General features: G+C 47.1%; 1 protein-coding gene across 5 annotated transcripts in view; it reads right to left on the reverse strand.

Annotated features, from left to right (window-relative positions):
- The window catches only part of CDK18 (cyclin dependent kinase 18), a 46,767-nt gene extending 30,820 nt beyond the window's left edge, over positions 1 to 15,947 (reverse strand). For 2 of the 5 annotated variants that reach the window (XM_027871286.1, XM_027871285.1), the window contains exon 1: positions 15,715 to 15,947. Coding sequence is in view for 3 of the 5 variants with exons in the window: in XM_027871282.1 (XP_027727083.1) it covers positions 6,782 to 6,841 (60 nt within the window). In the remaining 2 variants the exon portion in view is untranslated. Of the gene's footprint in view, positions 1 to 6,781; positions 6,936 to 15,714 lie in introns of those variants that run through there. The other 3 variants (XM_027871282.1, XM_027871284.1, XM_027871283.1) reach the window with 3 other exon arrangements.
- Positions 15,948 to 16,492: the final 545 nt, after the last annotated feature.

Genomic DNA, 16,492 nt, shown 5'->3' on the forward strand with positions numbered 1-16,492 from the left:
AGAGGTTAAATGACTTGCCCATAGTCACACAGCTGATATGTGTCGGGGCAGGACTTGAACCCAGGTCTTCCTGGCCAGATCTCTATCCACTAGGCCATGCTGGTGCCACACAGATTAAAACTAGGGTAACAGCTGTGGCATCCAACTCATAAGCTTGTAGTGAGGCTCACATGACGTAATATATTAAAAAGGGCTCTGTCGACCCTAAAGCACTACAAAACTAATACACTAATGATGAGAATCTTGTGATCCCAATGGTCCTCTCTCTTCCCTGTACCCCATCCCCGTCCCATTCTCATTCCCTAACTTTATCTGCTGACCTCCATCAAGTAGGTACCTGGTCTAGAAAACGATGAGCTGGCCCACTCCCCTTTCTAATCCCTTGACATTCAGATCCTAGACATTGCTGACTCAGACCCAGAAGGAAGGAGGGGTTGACTTTGAGTTAATTCTCGAAGACAAGAGGGCCCAACAGCTGGTTCCCTCTCCCAAAGAAAACATCAAAGTGAAAGCCTGGCCTGGGTCCAGGCAAATGTGTTCCATCACCCTGTACCTCCCTGCCAGCTTTAGGAATGTTTCAAAAGAGCAAAAGACTGTGGTTGACTGAGCTTTACAGACGTCACAACCATCTCCGGACGTTTGTCTAAATGTCTTTTTGGAGACATTCCCTTCTATGGGGAAACTTGGCCATGGTTCCAACAGGAGGGCTGCCGATTGAGCTGATGACATTTCTTCTCCCCATCGTCGTCTCTACTGCAAAGGTGATGACTTGCCCAAAGCAGCTTTGTTCCCTTGTAGTGAATTTCAAGCCTCTACATCTTCATGAAAAAGCCAAGGTCTCCACTGCTCCCCCAACACAACCCTCGTTCTGGTGGGGGTGCTGTGCCCCTTAGCTCTGCTTTGACTCCAGAGGGAGCTAGCTGTAAGGTGGCAGGGGCTGGGGAAGGGAAGCAGTTTAAGACTTTGTACCCTCAGAGGTAATCACCCCTGGGGAAGACAGAAGGGATTAACGCAACTCCGCACCTCCAAGGTCCCCCGCCCAATGCTTTCGAGGCAATGACTGGAATTTAAAGCAAATTTTTACAGCCTCTGTTTGGAATGCAGGAGGCAGGGTGGGACAACCTTCCTGGATGGACCAGACAGTTCCCACAGAACGTCAGGTTAGGAGGCAGAGTTTCTAGATCCGTCTCCCCTTGCTCTAAAGTGGATGCAATTGGACAAATGCCCCATCACCCTCTGAAGTAGCCTTGCTCCAATAAGAGGTCAAAGGACCGTAGATTTTGAACTGGAAGGGACTTTAGAGGTCATCTAGTCCAACTCCTTCATTTTGGCAATGGGGAAACTGAGGTCCAGAGAGATTAAGCAACTTTCCCAAGGTCATACAGGGAGTAAACGGCAGAGTCAGGATTTGAACTCAGGTCTTCTAAGTTAAAGGCCAGCACTCTTTCCACTGCACTATACTGACTCAAGGTTTCCAGCAATGAACCTAAATCCCCAGAGTTTCAGAGATAGAATTGACCTTGGAGATCAATCAGCTTATTTAATGCCTTACTTAATGCCCAAGGTCACACAGCGAGTTAATACTAGGGACGAAGTGCCCATGTCCTGCATTACCAGGAAAATCATTGATCTTTTCTATATCTCACCTTCCCTGTTTGGAACAGGTTTGTTCTGGAATTTTAGCATGATCCAAGAAGCCCAAATTAACCCAGTTCTTGTCTTCCTCCTATGTTCCTCTCAACAGGTACAGGATTACCCAGGCCACTCATTCATTCATTTAATCAACATGGATTGAGCACCCAATATATGTAAGTGCATATGGTAGGTACTGTAATAGACATGTGTAGATAGCTTTTGTTTTATTTTTTAAAAGGATAACCACAAAGATCCTATGAAGGAAGATGCTGTCTGCATCCAGAAAGTGAACACACACTCACAGAGAGAGAGAGAGAGACAGAGACAGAGACAGAGAGAGAGAGAGAGAGAGACAGAGATTACAGCTCAGAAATTGATGGGAGGGAGTAGAATTCACCACCTTTCCTAGAGATCTTCAAACTTCTGGAAGACCTCCTATCCTTAGGTTAGATAGGAGCAGTGCTGCCGAGAGGCAGTGGGGGGTGGGGGTGGGGTGAGAAATGGACAAAATGACTTGCAGCCAAAGAATCTGAAAATTCCTTAGAGCTTTGTTGCAGACTAACAACAACAACAAACAGAGTGCTGGGGGAGATGCAAAATTTAGACATAACGGTTGTTGCTTTCAAGGAGTTCTCTGGCTAAGACACATGTGCAGACAACCATCAGACAACCATAATACAACATAATATAATAGGTTGGCTCAGTGACAAGGCCGGGTCACGTCTGGTGAACTGAAAGGGGTCTGGGGTGGGTGGGGAGAAACACTGCTGAGTCTCTTGGATGCAAAATGAGATGTGGAAGGAAGACGAGGGACAAGAGAATCATTCCCCCGTTCCCCCAACTCAGCCCAGCATCTCCTAAGGCATCTGTGGGATAACTCATGACCAGGGAGGAACCAAACCCAAGGCCACCGCCCCACCTGGGACATGGCAGGGATGGGGGGACTGATTAAGGAATGGGTGGAATCCTAATGGGAGGTTCAAACCTGACATGAATGATGTCATCCTTTTAAGAAGGGCTGGGTCAGTAGGGTAGAGTAAAAGCTTTCTTCTCTGTCTCTTCTTAAGGGAGAGATTTCCAGGTGCTCACTGTGCTACCTAACTCTGTCTTCTCTTTTCCATCCCTACTTTAAACCCAACCCCATCAGAAGACAGTATTTCACTAGCTGCATGACCCTGGGCAAGTCACTTAACCCTGATTGCCACACACACACACACACACACACACAAAAGAGTATTTCCCTGAAGAATGATATTTGTGAACTCTAGAGCATCTGGGAGCTTAAATGACCATCCTCTCTCTTTACACTCCCTTCCAAATCCCTAAGACATGTTCAGAAAATCTTTAACCTCTACCCCTAAGTAAAGCCTCTCCCCATTGTTCACTACCCCTAACTTTCTCTACCCAAGGTTTGTTGTTATTCAGTCATTTTAGTCGTGTCTGACTCTTCATGACTGACCAAATTTGGGGTTTTCTTTGCAAAGTTAATGAAGTAGTTTGCCATTTCCTTCTCCAGCTCATTTTACAGATGAGGAAACTGAGGTAAACAGGATTAAGTGACTTGCCCAGGGTCACTCATCTAATAAGTGCCTGATGCCATTCTGGAACTCAGGTCTTCCAGACTCTGGGCCCAGTGCTCTATACCCTGAGCCACCTAGCTGCCCAGCATTTACCCTTCTCCAAATGTGGATCCTACTGATAGGATTTATGTTTATTTTATCATCCAATCTAATGCAAAAAAAAATTAAGTGATAGCTAGTAATAGAGACAAAGATGAAACAATCCTTGCCCTTTAGAAGTTTACATTCTACTGAGTGAGTTTTACTTTATTTGTCATCCTCAGGCTCAAGTAATAAGACTCTCCTTGAGATGTCACTCAAGAAAATCACAGCATCATAGACCTGGAAGGAACTTGAGAGGACATTAAGTTCAATCCCCTCATTTTACAAATGGCTATGCTGAAGTCCAGAGTGGCTAGAGGCTAAGTGCTTTGTGCAGGGTCACACAGCAGGTAAATATCTAAGGCAGAATTTGAATCCAGATCGTCTTGATTCCAAATCTATCCACCATACCACACTCATACTCCCCTCCTCAGTAAACTCCCATGGCTCCCTATTACCTCTAGGATCAAAAAAATACTCCTCTGCTTAACATTCAAAGCCCTTTACAGCCTGTCTTCAATCTACCATTCCAACTTTATGATATATTACTTCCCTTCACGGGCAACTAGGTGATGTAGTAGATAGAGTGCCAGCCCTGGAGACAAGAAGACTCATCTTCCTGAATTCAAATCCAGCCTCAGATACTTACTAGCTGTATGATCCTGGGCAAGTCACTTCACCCTGTTTACCTCAGTTTCCTCACCTGTCAAATGAGAAGGAAATGGCAAACCACTCCAATATCTTTGCCAAGAAAACCCGAAATGGGGTCATTAAGAGTCAGGCACAACTGAACAACTACAATACTTCCCTTCATGTACTGTACAGTCCAGCCAAGATGGTATTATTGTTATACATACATGATACTCTCCCCTCTTCATGCCTTTGCTCAGGCCTGGAATGTAGTCTCTCCTTGCTTCCATCCTGAAGACCCCTTAGCTTCCTTTAAAGTTCTGTTCAAGGGCCCCCTTTTTTTCCTCCATAAGATCTTTTCTAATCCTCCCAGCTGCTAATGAGTTCTCCAAAATAATCACTTTGTGTTTATTTTGTATGCAAGATGTCCCAAAAGTCTTGGTGCAGTTTCTTCTTATTAAAAGCTTAAAACTGCACTGAGATTTACGTTTATATATGCCATCTCCCTGAGAGATCACAAGTCCCTCGAAGGCAGGGATTGTTTGGTTTTTGTCTGTGCCCCAGTGCTTTGCCCGGTGCCTGGTACAAGGTAGGTGCTTAATAAATGTTTATTGATTAAATAATTGACCGAGATGTTCTTTGGGAAACCAGCCCGAAGGTTGCCCAAGAGATGAACTCAGAATTATAGGGTAGCCACTCAATCCTGCTTATCTCTCCCCTCTGCCAGAAAGGCCGAGATGCATGCCAGGACAGTCTACATATGTCATTCATCTCTGCTGGAGCCACCCTTCTGGTGGTCATCCCGATGGAGGCAGGGCTAGACTTGACCGTCCCGGGTAGATCCATCTGCCTCCTACATACTGAGAGATTCTACTACTTCCTGTCTTAGTCTCACATCCACGGAAGGAAGTTCTTTTTGGGTCTAATTTAAATTCCTTCTTTGACACTTTTAGCGGTACAACCCTGAGCAAGTCACTTAACCTCAGTCTCTATAAAATGAGAATGGTAATAATAATAATAATAACACCTAGCTCCCAGAGGCGTTGTGATAATTGGATGAGATATTATACTACATGTAAAGCATTTAGTGTATGTAAAATGTTTTGCAAACTTAAAGTACTATATAAATTCAGGCTGTTCTATTCTTATATCCCTATTGTATTAACTTATGCCCATTTCCCCTTTGCTCTGCCCTTAGTAGACAAGTTCTATCAACTAGCATTTAGTAAGAGCCTACTATGTGCCAGGCACTGGGCTATGTGCTGGGTAATGAAAGATGAAAGCAAAGTTGCTTGCCACCCTTTGTCTAGGAAGAGATGGAGTGACAACCATGGCATTCTCTTTCCAAGGTAGAATTCCAGTTCTATTTGTCTTTCTATGTAGGTCAATTTCTCCATCCCCAAATCTCTCCTCCCCACGGCCACCTTCAGCTGTCACTCAGAATAGCTCCTGTCTTGGGAAACAGTAATGGGGTACAGACTGAAAAAAGGGGAGATAATTGGGTAAAGAATCAAGAGTATTGGTTTTGCAGTCAGAGCATCTGGGTTCTGATGATTATTAATTGTGGGAAGGAAGAAAGAAAGGAAGCAAAGTAAGAAGAAAGAAAATAAGGAGGGAAAGAAGGGAGAGATGAAGGAAGGAAAAAAGGAAGGAAAAGAAGAAAAAAGAAAAGGAGGGAAGAAGGGAGAGAGAAAGGAAGGGAGGAAAAGAAGAAAGAAAAGGAGGAAAAGAAGGGAGAGAGGAAGGAAGGAAAATAGGAAGGAAGGAAGGAAGGAAAAGAGGAAGGAAGGAAAGAAGGAAGAGAAGGAAGGAAGTAAAGGAGCAAGAAAGAAAAGAAGGAAGGAAAAAAGGTAAAGAAGGGAGAGAGGAAGGAAGAAAAAAAAGGAAAGGAGAGAGGGAGGAAGGAAGGAAGGAAAGAAGGAAGGTAGGAAGAGAGAGAGGGAGGGAGGAAGTAAAGAAACAACCAGGCACTACTCTAAGCCTTTGCAAATATTATCTCATCTGATCCTCACAGCAATCCTGGGAGGTAGGTGTTATTATTATCATCCTCATATTATAGATGAGAAAACTGAGGCAGACAGAGGTGCAGTAACTTGTTCAAGGTCACATATCTGATTTCAGATTTGAACTCAGATCTTTCTGACTCCAGGATCCATGCACTGTGGTGCCACCTAGACATGTGACCTTCACAAATCATTTAAAATCCCTAAGTCTTTGTTTTCTTATCTATAAAACAAGGGGATTGAAAAAGATGGGGCAGCTAGGTGACTCAGTGGACAGAGTGGTGGACCTGGGGTTGGGAAGACTCATCTTCCTGAGTTCAAATTGGCCTCAGACACTTACTAGATGTGTGACCCTGGGCAAGTCACTTCATCCTGTTTGCCCCAGTCTCCTCATCAGTCAAATGAGCTGGAGAAGGCAATGGCAAACCACTCCAGTATCTCTGCCAAGAGAACCCCACATGGGGCCATGCAGAGTCAGACATGACTGAAATGACCGGACGATAACAGAACGAGATGACCTCTGAAGTCTCTTCCAGTTCTGGCTCATGATCCCAGGAGTCTGCTGCACCTTTTGTCACATTCCTATTTATACTCCCTTCCTCCCCTTTCTCTTCCCCTCCTCCCCTCAGTCCGCGGGCCTCTTGCACGTCAATCCTGCATTCCTATAATAGCTTCCTGGCTGACAGTCTTTCTCCCATCAGTCTTTCACACAACGTCAAATAGAACTTCCCAAAACACTGCCTTCATCATCTCTCCCCAACAGCCTGCAATTGCTCCCTACCACCTCTCCCCATCACACTGAAACTCCTCTCCCTCGATCCTGCATAACCTTCCCCCCACCTTCGTCCTCACCTTTCCGAAAGATCTCAGAATCAGAAAGAACATTAGACGTCGCCGAGTCTTACTTCCCATGGAATTCAGGCATCCCTTCTACAACGTTCATGACGAGCGGTCTCCAGCTACTGTTTGATGATTCCTTACGGGTGGCCCATTTCACCTCCAGATCTCCATCACCCTGTCCTCAAGGCAAGACTCCTCACCATCCCCATTTCCCTTGCTTTGCTTCTGCTGCTCCCCCATGACTGGAAGACCTATCCCCCCCCTCACCCCGATCCACTTATCCAACTCCTACCCATCCTTTTAGAGGCCCAACTCCTCCACAATGTCTCAGATCATCTTTGACCTTCTTTCATATCGGCAGTATCTCAGCTGAGTAGGTTTTTGTCCCTTACGTGCTCCTGTGGGTTAGTTTTGTCTCCCCCAAGAGCCTGTGCTCCCTGAAGACGAGGTCTGCTTCTAACCCTTCTTTGTCATTCCCCACTGCACCCAGCCTGGTGCTGGACTCCCATCAGGAGCTTGATAATTACTTGATTAATATTGCAGGATCATCTGAGCCGAGGCATTGGGAAGGGAGCTGTGAGGTAATGAGAAAGGAAGCCTCGGTCAGGGAGGGGGATGTCTGGGCTCCGATTGTCTGACTGCACTTGGCCTTGTTCTATCTGATGTCCGGGGAAGCTTTCTAGAGTGGAGGGCTCCTCCTCTGGGCTGAAGCTTCAGCTATCCCCGTAGTCCTGGGGGAGGGGCTGGCATGACCCCTTGGGGCTTTATGCCACCTCCTCTACAAAGCTTTTCCTGGCCCCCACAGATGGAAGTGAACTCTCCTTCATCTGACCCCCTGTCACTTCATCCTCTTCTTATACACTTACCAGTCTATCATCTGTGAGAGGCACACTAGTCTCATGGAGAGAGCTCTGCCTCTGGGCCAGTCACTTCACTTTCTGTTAAATGGGAATCATGATATCTGCAGTACCCAACTCACAGGGCATTTATAAGGATCAACTGAGAAACAGCGGGTAGGAGCTTTAATGTGCCCCCATTCTGTCTGCTATCATTCAGAACATATCACAACCATCTACTTAGAGATGAAAGGCACCTGAGGGGCCAGCTAGTCTAACACCTTCACATTACAGTTGAGGAATATGATGCCCAGAGAGGTGAAGGGAGACTTACTCCAAGGTCACACAGGTGCTAGGTGACCAAGGAGCAGTATCCCAGTTAAACTTGGGTCTAAGGACCATAGATTTTGAACTAGAAGTATGTGGATAATTAATAACAACTGAGGAAATCATCTGAGCTATATGATTTATTAGCAAAACAGGCATAATAAATGGGTCAATGGATTCCCCAGTCAGTCCAAAGACCCTGAAATACAGAGGGAGACAGATTTTTATGTATTAAAAACAATAACTCAAAAATTTTTTTGGTCGCTCAGTTGTGTTTGACTTTTTGTGACCCTATTTGGAGTCTTATTGGCAGAGATACTGGTGTGGTTTGCCATTTCCTTCTCCAGTTCATTTGACAGATGAGGAAACTGAGGCAAAGAGGGTTAAGTGACTTGCCCAGAGTCACACAGCTAGTAAGTGTCTGAAGCTGGATTTGAACAAACTCAGGTCCTCCTGACTCCAGGGCCAGTTCTCTGTCCACCTCGCCACCTAGCTGCCCCATTAATCAAATAAAGCCAATTAATTAAAAGAAAACAGTTAATCAGGATACAAAATTAGGTAATCTCATTTCTAATTGGAGGAAAGATTAGGTACTTTCCAAGTTGGGAAGGGGAGAACAAACAGGTGCAATTCCCTGAATTCAGAAAAGAAGGTGTCCCACTCCCCAAAGTGTCTGTATACAATCAAAGGAACATGGAAACAACAACCGAATGACCAGTAGGGGCCAGTTTTCAGATAAGACCTATGGGCTGCTTGAGATGTACAATTGGGAGAAAACGCCTTGCATTGATCTTTGGATCTGACAAGGTTTCTGGTAAACATAACCGAGGTCCTTGGTTAAGGGTTTCTAAGCAGCAGATAGAGGTGGTCCAGTTCCCCAGCTACTCAGGACTAGGTCAAACAATGCAATAAAGTTTTCTCATAAGACAGAAATTGGACTAGACCCATAATTCAATAAAAAAAGGAACTGAGCTAGATCCAGAATTGAGTCACAAGATGGAGTCAGTGTAGTTCACTCAATTCCCACAGTTCCCTCAGAAGGGACTCTGAAGGCCATCTAGTCAATCTCCTCTTTTTACAGATGAGGAACCAAGGCCCAGAGAGTATAAGTGTCTAGCCCGAGGTCACATAGGTAATTAGAGCAGGGTTGAAATTCCAGTTCAGGTTCTTTGAGTCCAAATGCAGCACTCTTTCCATTGGACCACATTGCCCCCTCCCATCTCGGAGAATGCCTCCACCCTGGTGGATGCTACTCTAATGCCTCATTATGGTGCAGCGATAACTCTGGGTTCTTGAAGGCTCTGTCAGTGGAGATCTAACTTTGGTAGGTCCTAACCAAGCAGGAAAGGCTGATCTGGTGTCCAAAGACCAGCTGGATTGGCTTCAGAGAAGCCCGTTACTAGGTTAGTTGCTGAGGGGTGTGGGATGCACTTTTCAACCACAGTAATTCTTGAAGACCATCTACTCAGTTGTAGAGGAGTTGAGAGGGGCAGCAATGGATAGTGATCCAATTATGTTGTATCCTCTCAATAGATCACAAGTGAACTGTCCAAGGTTATACAACTAGTTGGGTAGGGTCAGAGCTGGGATTCAAACCCAAGGTTCAGACTCTCAGTCCATGAGTATTGGCACTAAAGATCAACTTTGGGTGGGACTAGGGGAACCTATCTAGCTATTGGTGCCCCTCTCTAAGGGCACCAATGTAAAGATAGTCAACAACTTATCCAAATGCTTGCTCTTTCCAGGGAAGGAACTATACTAAGGTTTGGCAGCAGCTTAGAACATGGCACCCAGTCCAATCTCTAGTGCTAAGGGCAGGGAGGGGTTCTTTGACCATGACTGATCCTCTTCACATTGGTCCAGAAGTAGCTCTCATATCACTGATGCCCTTAGGCACACGACCTCCTGTCTTGATCCTCCCCCCTCCCAAGTAGGGAGATCCTGGCACCTGACACCTAGGCACATATCTCCATGGTCAAGACAAAAAGGGGAAGAAGGCAGCTCCCCATATCACCTCTTATTCAGCCTCAGGTCCAACATCTGTAAAATGGGAATGATAACAGCACCTATTTTCATGTTATCTGTCACATTAGACTCTAAGTTCCTTGAGGGCAGGATGTTTTTGCCTTTCTTTGTACCTCTAGAATTTAGCACAGTGCTTAGCAGAGAGCAGGTACTCAATAAATGCTTGTTGACTTGACTTGGCTTCATCATATCTTTCCCCTACAGCTTGCAATCTCTCCCTACTACCTATCCCAACCAAATTCAAACTTCTCTAAGAAGCCCTCTCTCCTGACCCTGCCTAACTTGGACATTGAATGCTTTTGTCTGGAAGGCAGGAACAGGCTTGCCCACCACCTTGAGGGAAACCGTGAGGTGACTATTTTTCTTGTTATACCAAGGGAAAGAAGGGGACATAGCCCAGGGGAGAACAGATGGAGAAACAAGGCCTGGAGTCAGGAAGGGGAACTAACTGCCCGGGACTTATAATAACAGTAGTAATAAGATTTGGCCCTTGAAAAGCTCTTTACAATACACATGTGGTCTTCAATGCCAAGGACCTGACCAAGTTATTTTAAGTTTCAATGATGCCTATTGTACAGATGAGGAAAATGAGGTTTAAAGGAGAAGTTGGTTGCCTAGGGTGACTTGGCTGGGATGACCTAGAGCTCTTCTGGGTGTAAGTCCACTGCCTCTTCCCCTCTGCCAAGCCTTTCAACAACTCTGGTAAAACCTGGGGTTGTGGGAGAGAAATTAATGAAATCAAAATTCATAATTGGAGTAAAGACCTGATACCGCACAGGAACCTTCATTTAGGGCAAACTGAACAAGGTACCCTTAGGCAGGGCCTGTCAGACAGATCACACCTGATTCCCTGGAGAGACCGCCTATTTCTATTGTCACAGCTGATCAGAAGAGCATAGACAATGGCCGTGCAGGGGTTATCTATCTTCCTGTTTCCTTTCCTAGTTTAGAGTGTTTATGGGGGCTTTACCTACTCAGAAAGATCTCAGAGAAAGGAGATTTCTACTCTCTTATTCACTCATTCATTAATTCAATTCTTTTTTTTTTTTTGCCCCGGTTCACACAGCTAGTAAGTGTTATGTGTCTGAGGCCATATTTGAACTCAGGTCCTCCTGAATCCAGGGCCGGTGCTCTATCCACTGCACCACCTAGCTGCCTCCAATTAATTTAATTCTTTATTAAGCATCTAATGTGTACAAAACACCGTGATAAGTACTGGGGGTCTACAAAAATAACAAAGCATAGCCCCAGCTTTCATTAAGTTTATCCTATCATCAATCAATCAACACACATTTATTAAGCACCTACTATATGCCAAGCACAAGAGATACAAAAACAAAAATGAAACCATTCCTGCCTTCAAAGAACTTGAATTCTTTTGAAACAACATGAATATAAATAAGCTTATATACCATACATACAAAATATTCATAAATGCCTGGGCATGTACCATGACTGTGATACCCAAGAAATGTTTTCTCTCATGTCCCCTCAATTTCTCCTTCAGGGCAGGGAGTACTGGGGTCTATTTTTGTCCACAGCTATCACTGCTTTGCTCCTCTCCTCTTCTGACCCTGAGCAGAGGAGACTTTGGGAACAGATTTTCTTTCAGTCAGGAGATTCAACTGTTTCCTGTCTTCCCAGAGTGGTGCCCAGCTCTAATTCACCACCTCCCTACCTATCCCAGCAATGAGTTCTGTGGCCATCTTCAGGGAGTGATCATAGTCTAGTGACTTCTGTTTCCCCAGTTATAAGATGCTAGGGTTGATGTAGCGCTGTGGAAAGGAGGTTGAATTTGGAACCAGAAGACCTTGCTCCTAATTCTGGCCCCGATTCAAATTTCAGTCCTAAGATTTGACCTCGAGCAACCTATATCACTTCTCTGGGCCTCGGTTTCCACATCTGCAAAAATGAAGTGATTAGTAGACTAGATAACCTCAGAGGTGCCTTTTGGCTCTAAATCCATGACCTTGTATCTAGAGAATAATTACTGTTTGAATAATATTTTAAAGTTTGCAAAATACTTTGTCTATTATCTCATTTGACTCTCATATTAACCCTGTGAGGCTGGTACCACAGGGATTCCACTGACAGATAAGGAAATTGAGGCTCAGAAAAGTGATGTGCCTAGACTGTGATCAGTCAGTGTCAGGGGCAGAATGTGAACCCAGGAATTCCTGACTCCCAGTCTAGCATGCTACCTCCTGTATCAGACTGCCTTACTTAGACGATCTCTACAGTCCCTTCTAATATTTTATGAGACCTGCCCTTTCTGCATGGCTTGATTTGAGATCTAGGCTTAAGCTTAGAGGGGAGGGAGGTATGAGGGAGGGAAGGAAGGAGAAAAGCTGGCCTCTCTGTTCCCTCCCCTTGGAGATGAGAAAGTGCTCACTCAGCAGGTACTGTCAGAAGGGCACAGGGTCCAGGTTTGGGGGAGTCAGGCAGAGCGCAGGGGGAAGGAGAGAAAAGGCCATGGCAGGACATTGTGTATGAGGCACAGTGTGTATATGGGGGTGTATGTTGTGGGGAGAGAGAGTCTGGCACGACTGTCTCCTATAGGGCCAAAGCTGATCACCAGAGTCTGAAGAAGAGCCTACTCCAGAGAAGTCCAGAACAGAACAGTGGCTGTAATTAATTAAGAATTGGAGAAGGCATTATGCCTTGCAGGGACAGTCCTAGAAAAAAAAGAGATCCTAGGATCAGGGGGCTGTCAGATCCCCACCATCCTCTTTCCCCCCTATCACGTCAACAGGACTTATTAGTCTCTGGCTAACAAGTTAGTTAGTTCCCCTTCCTGACTCCAGGCCTTGTTTCTCCATCTGTTCTCCTCTGGGCTGCACCCCCTTCTTTCCCTTGGCATAACAAGAAAGATAGTCACCTAGTGGTTCACCTCGAGGTAGTGGGCGAGCCTGTTCCTGCCTTCCTCTGCCTGGCCAGGCACAGAGCGGACCCCTGCCTGCCAATCAGGAAGAAGCTTGCCTTCCAAACAAAGGCATCCAATGTCCAAGGTCTCTCCTCTGCCCTGTAGGGCCCAAGTATGGCTCAGGAGAACCAGGGAGAAAAGTGGGTGCTGCATATATCCCTACTGAGACTGGAAGTCCTAAGGAAGGGAGGGTGGTTGGGACAACGGTAGGGGCTTTTTTTTTTTTTCTTAAACCAGGAGTTTGGAAAACCTTTTCCTGAAGAGGGGGCAGAGGGCAGCAGAGAACAGAGTCCCTGGGATTGTAGAGGAAATAAACGCAACCTTAAAAGGCAGCTCAGCCCGAGTGGGAGACTCCCAGGCAAGAAACCTGACCCTGGGAGGAGATTGGCTCCAAGGACCTATTTGCTTCCTGAGTCCCCCTTTCTCAGGTACGGGATCACTGCCAAAGGATAGGAACCTCATCCTTCTGTTCCCTCCCCTAACCCTACTCCTCCCTTCCCTGGGGGTCCTAGTCCAAAGATCAGGAGGGAATCTCAGAATCCTACAGTATTAAAACTGGATGGAACCATAGAGACCTTGCAGCCCCCTACCCTCATTTTATAGATAAGGAAACAAGGGGCTGAGAAAGATGAAGTGATTTGTCCAAGCCCAATTTGTTTTCTGAAAACCCAGATGGGACTGGGATGAATCAGAATTACAATAAATAGGCCAGGGGAGAGGGATGTCTAGGAATCCAGACATCCAGGGAATACAGAGGCCCCTACCTAGACCGAGGCTTTGGAGGACTGTGATGAGAGGGCTTTGTATGCCAACCCCTTAATCACAACTACTTAGAGAAGCAACAAAGCCAGCCTGAAGCAGCCAGGGCAAAGACTGAACTGAATGGTCATATATCTTTGATTCTGGAAAGTAACCCTCTTTCTAGGCAATGGGAGAAAGTTTTAGGGATCACAATGAGACTCAGACATTACTTTCCCACCCCAAACACACAAGCAATTGGTGTTATGAGCCTTTCCCTGTCTCAAAACCTAAGTACATCTTCCCAGCCCTATCCTACAGGGGAAATGGAGTAATTGTGTAATTCCCTCCTTGGATCACAGATTTAGATCTGCAAGGGACCTTTAAAGTCATGCCGTGCAACCCCCTCCTCTGACAGATTAACACACTGGAGCCTGGATAGGCGAAGAGAATTGCCCAATTTCCCTCTCTCAAAATCTCCCTCTCAGCCCCAGTTGTCCCATCTCTATTACTGGCTCTTGGTTCTGCTCACTCAGGTCACTATAATGGAATGTGCAAATACTCAGAGTGCTTGGAGGGGGAGGGGAAGGAACAGGAAATCTCACGTGGAGCTGACACAGGATGGACAGGGCAAGGTGTCAGTGAGTCACAGAGCCAGGCCCCACTGTCAAGGAATCACTGAGGGCCAGAGGAACTAGAGACAGAGGAGAGGGACAGTCCTTGAGAAGTGGCCGAAATGGACCTTTGCTGCCCTCCACCCAAGACCTGCTCTTGGAGCCCTCCTACACAACAATTAATTGCACAAATTAGATGTGATCGATTCCTAAACTCATGAATCCTAGCTATGCAGACCTATTTCCCATTTCCCCTTCTCTTCAATCTGCATAGTGCTCATACCGAGGCCTGGGTGTCTGGAGATGGAATAGAGGAAACCAGAAAGAGGCTGTGTAGAGAAGCATTCTCCCTCCAAGGTGGGTTTTTAGTTATAACATCACCCTTCTCTAATCATCCCCTGCCACCAGATCATCTCCTGGGACAAGTAAGACTTTTCTTTCACCCCTTGACAGAGGAGAAAGCTCTCCTCTCAGAGGAGACTCCAGCTGGAGACATCCATCTCTGATTCCTAACCTGCCGCTCCCCACTCCACTTCCCACACAATCAGTCCTTAAACCATGTCGACTTAGAATTCCCAAACCACACGTTTCCCCTAGAACCAACCACCCCTCACACATTTCCAGCCCCTAACACTAACCCTTTGCCTGCTGGCTGGAGGTGAGAGGTGGGGCATTCATCCCATTTCCACATTACCAGCAGACATTCTCTGAGGAAGAACAGGCCAGCCAGGCTCAGAAGTCTTCCCCTCGTTGCGCTCTGGACTAAGTTTAGTTACAACGGGCAGGAAGGCAAGGAGATGGGCAATCCCCAAAGCCCTTGCCGCCGCCGCCGCCGCCCCTCCCCCCCCCAGCAATACCTCATTGCCCCCAACACACACCCTCAGCATCTCAAGGCTCAGACAGAGCATTTGGCCAGACAGAGCTCAGGCCTTGGGCTCCCTTCTGTGTGGCTCTCTAGTCCAGATGCCTGGGTTCCCCGGGTTCATCAAGTCCCAGAAGAAGGACACTTAAAGTCTGTTGAGGGGAGCTTTAAAAAGCAACAAGAAACTTTGCTTTGGAGATGGTGATGGGAGTCCAAGGGCCACTAAACTGGCCCGGACACCTGAGTCCGATTTGCAGAATCCTGGAATTGAGGAGGTTAAGAGCAATGGAGTGTGTGTGTTGGGGGGGTATCTAAACATGAGAAAATGCCCTCGCTCTTACTGCTGACCACCTGGAATTTGGGGCGGCTGCGCTCTCCGCCGGCCGCACCCCCTCCCTATATGCCACACACAGAGTGCGTCTTCTCTGCCTCTCCTTCCACCCCCCGCCCCAAGGTAGAGAGCAGCGCGGCCCCTTTAAGAGTTCCTCCGCTGTACCTTGCTCCGTTTACACCTCGGGCAGTACCTCCTTCTTCCCCTGCAAACATTCCCCTACCCCACCCCCAGTGCACCCCAGGCAGACAAGCCGGACCGAATGCGCAGCTCGCAGGGCAGGACTTACCGCTCCGCGCCCCGGCTCCAGCTCCGGCTCCGGATCCCGCTCCCTGCCTGGGGTGGGTGGAAGACGGGAGGAGGTCCGAGGAACTCAGTGCCCTGCGCCCTGCGTCCTGCGTCCTGCTGCTCTCCCCACCCAGGCACGGCGGCTGCTTCCCCTGTTCAGGAAAGGTGAGCAGCTCCCGAGAGAAGCTGCAACCTGAGCCGGAGGGGGAGGAGGGAAGGAAAGAGGGAGGGAAAGGGGACGGTCGGGAAGGGGAGGAGGAAAGGGAAAAGCCCAGCCCCCGGCTGGAGTTTTTCACTTGTCCATGTTGACTCCTCCCCCTCCGGGCCCTGCCCTCTGCCGCTGCCAATCCCCAGGACTAGCTCTGCCCAGGTGCCCACCCCCTCCTTCCAGCTCTGAGAACTCAGAGACCGCAGCGAGCCTTAAAGATCATGTAGTCCAGCCTCCTCATTTTACCAAGAGCCCCAGAAAAGGAAAGTGATTTATCCAAGGTCACACAGTTGAAGGCAGAGTTAGGACTCGAATCCAGGGCCCTGCCTACACCATGCTGCTGTCTCTCAGGATACTTATGAAATAGGTAGTTACTGTTATGTCCCTACCAGTATTCCATTGGTTCCCTTCTCCCTGTAATGTTGGTCAGCCTAATCCACCCCAGCTAGAAGTGTATCCCCATGACGTCCTGGAACGTCCTGTTGCTGATGGTTTTCCAATCCTTTGGTTCTCCCCAAGCCCAACTGAGCAAGCCACTTTAGTTGAAAGGCGGGCTTCTGCTTCCCTGTAT

The sequence above is a fragment of the Vombatus ursinus genome, unplaced genomic scaffold, assembly GCF_900497805.2.
Source record: "Vombatus ursinus unplaced genomic scaffold, bare-nosed wombat genome assembly UNPS02014798.1, whole genome shotgun sequence".
NCBI lineage: Eukaryota > Metazoa > Chordata > Mammalia > Diprotodontia > Vombatidae > Vombatus > Vombatus ursinus.